At 34.7% G+C, this 9,076-nt stretch overlaps 1 protein-coding gene across 1 annotated transcript in view; it reads left to right on the forward strand.

The window, feature by feature from the left end:
- LOC133316187 (monocopper oxidase-like protein SKU5) overlaps positions 1-8,746 on the forward strand; it is a 30,260-nt gene extending 21,514 nt beyond the window's left edge. The window contains exons 8-9 of the mRNA XM_061517913.1: positions 8,142-8,338; positions 8,492-8,746. Of these exons, the coding sequence (XP_061373897.1) occupies positions 8,142-8,338; positions 8,492-8,627 (333 nt within the window). The 3' untranslated portion in view covers positions 8,628-8,746. The remainder of the gene's footprint in view (positions 1-8,141; positions 8,339-8,491) is intronic.
- The last annotated feature ends 330 nt before the right edge of the window (positions 8,747-9,076 follow it).

The raw sequence follows: 9,076 nt of genomic DNA on the forward strand, positions 1-9,076 counted from the left end.
TCATCAAATCATAACCAAACTAACTTCCTACATAATTTTAATAAACATAGTCGAAACATAACATATATGATTCAATGACTTCTTAAGCTTTTCATTAGCCATTTCATAATCTAATGGAACTACACAATCCAATGACCACTAATCATCATTAAGACAACACAAACACATTTTCAACATGCATTTTTCAACACATGGACGAATTGGACATTTAGAGAGTTCATGAAATTTCCATGGTTTCAATGCATATACTTCCATCCATTTTGACTCAAAACCATTAAGGATAACATTCCACATCAAAACAACTCCAACATGCATTTAGACATGATGACTGAATCATGGAGCAAGAGGGTTCATGAAACTTACAAGCTTGCAATGACTCATATATGGTTCATTTAACTCCCAAAACTATCAAGGAACATATTTCATCATCAAAATATAACATATAAGCATGGTCTAACATTATCAAAGTTCAGCCAAAACCATTAAAACCTAAGATTCAAACTTGAATTTCAACCGTTTAAAGTGAGGTTTCTTACCTCCAATGACTCCTATATGGTTCATTTAACTCCCCAAACTATCAAGGAACATATCTCATCATCAAAATATAACATATAAGCATGGTCTAACATTATCAAAGTTCAGGCAAAACCATTAAAACCTAAGATTCAAACTTGAATTTCAACCGTTTAAAGTGAGGTTTCTTACCTCCAATGACTTTTAGATCACCTAGAGACCAATCTTCAAGCTATAAACCATCAAAAAGCATTATCATTGTCTCCTTCCAGAGACTTTAGAGAGAGAAAAATCTCAAAATATGGCCTCCCTTGATGCACAAGTACTATGATTTTCTTGCCTAGGTGTCAAGGAACATTTCTTGTGAAGAAAACTAAGTGTTTTAATGAGTAAATAAGAAGATAGAAATTTGGAGAAGTTTAGCTATGGAGGTCGTGGGGCTACTAGACATGGAACACAAAGAAGAAGAAAGGGAAATGAAGGAAACATAGTCTTCTTAATGCTTTAAGTTAACAAAAGTTAATAGTTTGACTTTTGACCACCAAGCTCTCTTATTGGCCAATAATTTCCCTAGACTTTAACATATTATTTCATAATTTCTAATCAAATTCCACTTAAACTAATCTCACTTAGAATCTATAAAATTTCCTAAACTTCCTTAATATAACATTAAAATAAAGTTTAGGCCAAGTTTTGCCTATTTGCAATTTGACCCCAAACTTTTCCCATATTGACACTTATGTCCCTAATCTTTTCTAATAATACCAATTAGGTCCTAAATAACTTGTTTGACGTGTATTGTATCCTCATTCATAATTAACTCATTAATCCCATGAAATTCATGCTTAATTCCATGAATAACTTGTCACAAATTCCATTTAAATGCTTACTTAATTCCTTGCTTACAAAACTTACTGATGTGGGTTATTATATTCATTGTCTCACTACAACAGCAGTTGTGTTAGGCGTACTCCACCAAGAGTTTATTAACGATGGGGATATTCTTGATAAAAAGTTCAGACAAGAATATTTTGACATGAGATGCTGTTCTCTCAAGATCAAAGATTTAGAAAAGCATTTCAAGAAAACGATGCAAAGTTTTTATTTCCTGAATGGATACAATGATCCTAGTCTCAAAAATACTTATGTGGCTTCCTTGCCAAAAGACATTCAACCTGAACTTAACTGAATGGCTGTAGCACAAAACTGAGATTTTACAACTCTCACAATGAGACAAATTCATCAAATAATGCTAGAGGCAGTAGACAAGCTCTGCTAGCAGCACAAATACATCACTGATGTAATGAAGCAAAAAGCAAAATATTCAAAAGCCTGCAAAATACTTCTACTTGGTAATAAAGTGTAAAGATGATAGTAGCTGCAATTGCTATTTAAAGAAGAAGAACAAACTCAAGAGTTTTGAGGAGAAAACGAAAAGGAAGAACTTAATATTCTTCAATAAGAAAAAATTTAGGGGAAAGAAGTAAGGATGGAGATGTTTTATTTGCATGAAGAAATGCCATTATGCAAAAAATTGCCCCAATCAAGACAACTAGCTCTGAAGGTTCTAGATATATACAATATTCTCACCAATCCATATAAACAAGAGTACTATTTGTGGATAGTCTTGGAATGGTTTTCTCCATTATCTTAGTGGAGAAGAGAATTGTACAAAATCATCCATTCTCGAGAAATAAGTGGGAAAACATGGGAACAGATTACCTAGGTAACCATTGTTTCCATCGTCCATCTTCCTTATTGGAAGAAACATAATGGACTCTTATGGTCTCAAAATATAGCTTATCTGTGGAACACATTTGAAGATTATCCTATATGTCTAAGCAATAAGATTCAATTATCTCAGCATCTAAAGAGATAAATGGATATGTTGTTACACTTCCTGACCCAGTCGGCCCAAGTTCATAAACCAGTCAGGCCTGAAGAGTTTATCCTTGTAAAGAACCTTGGGATACACCACCCCAAAAAGCTAGCTCAAAGGGTGGGAGTGCCCAAGGCCTTATAAACTCCACATTAGTTGCACATACAACCAATGTGGGACTATATATCTCAACAATCCTTATTTTGAAGATTCTCAAGATCCTGATGCAGAGATTATGAATGAGATCATGCAAGAAAAGAAAAAAATTGATTATCCTTAGTATAATACTTTCTATGGTAGTCTTAATTCTGAAGAAAAGAGAGAGCTCAATTTGACACCCCGCCAATCAATCCTGCACAACAATGACTAAAGGAAAAAAAGCCATCTTCAGAAAAGCTACTTTAGTTAAAGGCTACTTTAATAATTTCGTTTGTAGTGTGCTAAAAGTGAAAAGTCACTTTATCATTTTGGATTGTAGTGTGTTTTGTCAAAAAGGCTACTTTTTAGGTTTCGGGTTGTAATATTTTGTCAAAAGTAGTTGTTGGTGTGTCATTATTATGTCTGCCTATGATGTAAGCTATGATATTTATGTTTTTACTACCTTGTCTATAAAAGTAAGCTTGTGGTTTGTAAGAAGTAAAGGAAGAAAGAGATTGGATTAGAAATAAAAATTAGTGTGTTTTTATCCGTGAATACTTTCTAAGTTTCTCTCTTTCCGAAAACCTAGTTTAATGTTATTACCATAATCTCCTCTCAAAGAGAAGCAATTATGCTCTACACTTGCCCTGTTAAGGGATCTTGTGTATTAGAAAACTTCTGATAATGGTTCATACATATGTTTTACGATCCTCTTGTCTTTAAGAATCCATGAGTGATAGTGGTTCAAGTCATATAAAAAAGAGATATAAAGCTAGGGTGATGTTGTGAAAAACTCTATAAAAGATGGTAAAGATGACTAACCTATGGATACTTAAGGATTGGGAGGCTCTCGATCCCATATGACCAGGTTTTTGTCGTCTAAAGATGTTATAGGGACTGAGCAACAATGGTACTATTTCCAATATCATAGCATCTTTAGGGGATTGGAATATTCTATAAGATTTTTTATTTTGGAAGAAATCTTGTTTGGCATAGGTTTATGGAGTGAAAGAGAGGACTTAAACATGATCGGTTGGCTATTATCAGTGTCTAGGTTTTCTATGTTTGAAGTTCTGTTTTTTTCTTACTCACCTTCATATAATATTATCACCATTTTCACTCTCTCTGTGGAAAATCTATAAGGTTTCCTACACCGCCTTCATCAGACCGCCTACCATCAGGTTATGGCTCTGATACCATGTGGGGCCGAGAGCCTCCCAATCTTTAAGTATCCATAGGTTAATCAACTCTAATATCTCTTATAGAGTTTTTCATGGCATCACCTTTGCCTTATAACTCTTCTCTAGACGACTTGAACAACTATCACCCATTGATTCTTAAGGATAGGAGGATCGTAACATAGATGTATGGACCATTATCAAAAGTTTTCTGATACACAGGATCTCTTAACAGGGCAAAAGTAGAGCATACTTTCTTCTCTTTGAGAGGACATTATGGTAATAACATTATGCTAGGTTTTCGAAAAGAAGAGAGAAACGTAGTCATGGATAAGAACACTTATTTTATTTCTCATTCAATCTCTTTCTTTCCCTGCTTCTTACAAACCATAAGCTCCCTTTTATAGGCAAGGGAGTAGAAACATAAACGTCATAACTTACATCATAGGCAGACATAATAATGACACACCAATAACTACTTTTGACAAAACATTACAATCCAAAACCTAAAAAGTAGCTTTTTTTGGACAAAACACACTACAACCCAAAACGATAAAGTAACTTTTGACGTTTAGCACACTAAACTATTGAAGTAGCCTTTAATTAAAGTAACTTTTCTGAATGTGACTTTGTCATTTAGTCATCACTGTGCAGGATTGATTGATTGGGTATCAAATTGAGCTCTCTCTTTTCTTCAGAATTAAGACTGCCATAGAAAGTATGATACCCAGGTTGATCAGTTTTTATCTTTTTTTGCATGATCTCATTAATGATCTCTGCATTAGGATCTTGAGAATCTTCAAAATAAGGATTAAACTCTTCAGGCTTGACTGGTTCATGAACAATATTATGAAAATGAATTTCTTCTGGGCCTTATGATGAACTTGGGCCGATTGGTCTGGAAGTGTAACAGTATATCCATTTACCTCTTTCAGATGCTAAGATAATTGAATCATATAGCTTAGATCTTTAGGATAATCTTCAAATGTGTTCCACAGTTAAGATATATTCCGAGACTATAAAAGTCCATTTGGTTTCTTCTAGTAAGACGATGGACAATGGGAATAACAGTTACCTTGGCAATCTGTTCATTTGTTTTACCACTGATTTCTCAAGAATGGATGATATTGTATGTAACACCCTTGTACATCGATTTGTTAACATTACATATGCATTCGGCGCAATTACAATCACATTATTTGAATTAAATTACGGATAAATTTTTTTCTCTCACTGCTTTCTGTTATTAAACACTTTGTAACCAATTAATTCAAAACTATAATCGTAACTCATACACTATTGCGGAGCAGTATACTTGACTCAATTGTATCATACATTACTTACAACTCATTACCATGTAATCCCCATAAACCAACATGGCACAAAACTTACTTTGTTCATGCTTAACATTGAACAACCTTTAGGTTTCTTAAAGTTGGGACTAATCCACATAACCATTAATTTCAATTTTTTAGTATGTTAAACTAAACATCTTGGGCTTTCCGGAAAGGTATAACATTCACCATTTGGTTAAGTATAGCCGGAATTATGACACTTGCAATGTAATTGCTTAAACCGAACTTCCAGAAATGCAGTATCAACTTTAATTAAAATTGATATTAATCTTCTTAACGAATAGTTTTAAGATTTTACAGAAGTATATCCCTACGTGTTAGCTTCATATAGGTCCAAACCTCACTCAATTTGGATTTCTCTAGCTTAAGTTATGATTGTTGTACTAAACGATGCTGAAAGCTGTAGTAGGTTGGCCTTGGTAGCGCCAACCTGGCGCTGGAAGCGCCACCCTTGATGCCAGAGGCGCCACAAAAATGACTTGCCATTGTTTGCGGCGTTGGGAGTGCCACCATGGCGCCCGGAGCGCCACCATGGCGCCCGGAGCGCCACCATGGCGCCCGGAGCGCCACAGAACAGGGCCTAACTTCAAAATTAAATGCTAAAACTTCCAAAATGAAGTCCAAACCACTTTTCAAGTGGAAAACTCCAATCTTTGCACCTAATACACATATCAAAGCTATTATCTAACCATTCTAACACTTTAAAACTTTGAATCCCTCCATGAATTCTTCATTAAAGGCTCAATGCCATTTTATTTTCATCAACTAAACATTCATCTATGCAATTGCCATAATTCTCATCTTTCACATACTCATCTCAACTCATCAACCTTCTAGCCTCATTGGCATTAGACTTTACATCTCATGCATATTAACGCAACTTAAATGAATATACATCATTACATAATCTATTACATCATCCCATTACACATTTACATGATTCAAGTACATTTACATCTTGGACATATAAGCTCTATACATAATCTCTAACAAATGTACCAAAAGGCTTATATCAAAATGTGTAATACAAACTATAATTTAATCATGTCATAATCTACTCAAAATTGATTACATATCATCAAAACAGTAATTAGGCATCATATACTAAACAGTCATGCTAACTCCAAGGGAAGTCCCCACATGATGCACCAATACCATCACTGCTGGTACCTGAAATGATATTCTCAACACAGGGTGAGATAAAAATCTCAATAAACTATAGATCCTTGGAGGATCACTCCACCTTATAGTTCACTTCATGTGTATCAAAGGAAATAAACAACATGTAATACATCGTCATATCATACATCATCTCAACTCGCAGGAAACTTCCAAGAAAACCTCTTGCTCTCTTAGATATCTGATCTCAAGGAGGTCCCCGTTGGGCTAACTCCGAGGGAAGTCCCTACAGTATGGTCCTTTCAAAAAAAATTTGTGTCTCTTAGGCATCAAATTCCCAAGGAACCCTTTTGCTCCAAGTAAAGTCCATACATTCAGTACATTATCAAGAAACTCTTTTGTTTTGTTAGAGATATATAAAACCATTAATATAACCTCACCCACTAGTTTAAGCTTTTGGGTTGAATTGGTTCTTTACATGGTTCGGCAAAAACAATTGAGCTGCTGGAATGAACATCAGCAACATGAATGGTACTCCCCCTGAATGGGGAACTTCTTAACACTCCCCCTCAAGATGGAGGATGAATAGCATGAACACTCCATCTTGGGAAGAAAGAAGATTAAAAATGAAGCTTCACGGAACATAAGCTGGAGAAATCGGTAGCACAAAAAATCATCTGGAATGACCGTTAGTTTGAAGAGCTGATAGCAATGGATGACTATGACAAACATTGGCAAAGACAACTACAAATATCCCTCTCAGGCATTTCATCAAACAGTTGGCAAGCAACACTTCTTTCCCCCTTAATGAGAGAGAAAAATAATAAATAACACAAAAAAAAAACTAGAAACACCACAAACATGTGGAAATAAAATCAAAGTGGCCAAATACAAGCCTAATCAGAACAAAGGATCAAGCGCGTTGGGGTACGTGACGTGGTATATAGGGTAAAATCCTTAATTTCATAGTCTTTCCCTCTTCTTTCATCGTATGGCCTCATATTTTTTATACATGCTTCAGTGTGTCACGAACAGGTCCAAACAGGCGTGGAAATCCTTCTTTTGGGTATCTTTTTGGTCTTCTTTTTAGTACAATTATGTGATACAACTCAAAAATGACGAAAATCGAAATAAAATCAAGGAGGAAACCTAATCATTAACCCCCTGTTGTGGATTTAAGCCATAAAACCATAATTAAAGCAACATTTTTATGAAAAGAATTATAAGATAACATACAATTGGTGCAACCAAACACTATAGAATCCTAGGTGTCATATATCATGGAATAAACAAAATTAAAAAAAGAACTAGATTCTCATCCAAACGCACAATCCAGCTCTCATACCACCATTTGGAGGAATAATTGGATTACCGGAAGCATGTAGGACCATTGTGGTTTCGAATGGTAACGAATCATCGTAGTTCATCAATGCAAAGGGTATATCTATTGTAGCATAAGCGCGCAGAATACCCTTGTCTGGCATTGAATCTCCTCTCTTTGAATAGCTACAAATGAATCTTCTCATAATCAGCGACTACAAGATGGTCAGATCTTCCAAGATAAGTGACTAAAGTGAGTATATATAGGATCTAACTTAGCCCTATGCTTCCTTGGACCCTTCTCATATACTAAAGCCCAAGAGACTTGTAACAAAAGCATAACCCAACAGCTTAAACCCCTAAAAGTATAGTGTCTTTAATTTCTTTGCTATTTTATTTTCTCTAAAGCCGAAAAGGCTTTCTTGCTGTGTCTTTGTAGAGGCTTTGCAGCCAATTTCACCAAAGCAATTTTTCTATTCATTATTTATGAAACACTTTCTTATTAGTTGTTCAAGTATATAAGAACATATAATTGCAAGTAAAATGAAACATGAATTTGACTTGCTCTGCAGAAGTAGCTTTGCATGGCCAAAAACGGAGAGTATGTGTTTATAATAACTTATTTAAACCTTTCTGTAGGTTTTTCCTGGGGCTTGGACAGCCATTTTAGTATCTCTTGACAATGCCGGCATTTGGAACCTTCGTGCAGAGAACCTCAACTCTTGGTATCTGGGCCAAGAAGTTTATGTGCAAGTTGTAAACCCTGAGAATGATGATACAGAGAATTCTTTGCCTGAAAATGCAATATACTGTGGCTTACTTTCTTCCCTTCAGAAGTAAGATCTCCTTAAAGATAGCAACTTGGGAGTTGTATTTACAAGCTCAATATTTGTGCTTTAAATTAAATAAGGATCTCATGGTAATATATATTATATTTTACTTATAATGTACTACTACTAGTAACTCTAGTTATTGTTTCTCTTCTGCAGGGACCAGTCTCACAAATTCCAGTTCTCTATGGGATCACCTTTATGCATTGATTCTAAAATGATATTATTCATGTTATTCGTAGCACTACTTGAAAGTTTATTTGGTGTGTGGAGTGCTGGACTTTATGTCAATTAAAGCAAAGGAGCAGGTCATTGTTTGTAATATGAATTTAGCAATTTTAAGATTTATATAGGCATTCCTGTTATATTCATAACTCTAAACTAGAATCCTACATTATTTTAAAGTGTTTTTTTGGGGGATAATAACCTACCCCAATGGATATTCCTACTCCAAGCGATTTGATATGGGAAAGAGGTTAAATTAGTTGTATAAATGGTTTATTTCCTATAAATGTTTAAATAGTTAAACTAGTTTGTGATTAAAATATGGGAAAACTTTTTCTAATGCTGCATGAGAATTCAACTCTCATGTTAGTGACCTTTCGATTTGCGTGCAATTTTTTTTTTTTTTAATAAATATGAGGCCCACCACTAGTTGAGTCACAACATGAGAATTGAATTCTCATGCAACATGAAAAAATCAAATCCCTTAAAATATATGTGGTTAAGAGGTTAAATGAATTT

The sequence above is a fragment of the Gastrolobium bilobum genome, unplaced genomic scaffold, assembly GCF_033153095.1.
Source record: "Gastrolobium bilobum isolate Gb01-03AN ecotype WA unplaced genomic scaffold, APGP_CSIRO_Gbil_v1 utg33326, whole genome shotgun sequence".
Taxonomy (NCBI): Eukaryota; Viridiplantae; Streptophyta; class Magnoliopsida; order Fabales; family Fabaceae; genus Gastrolobium; species Gastrolobium bilobum.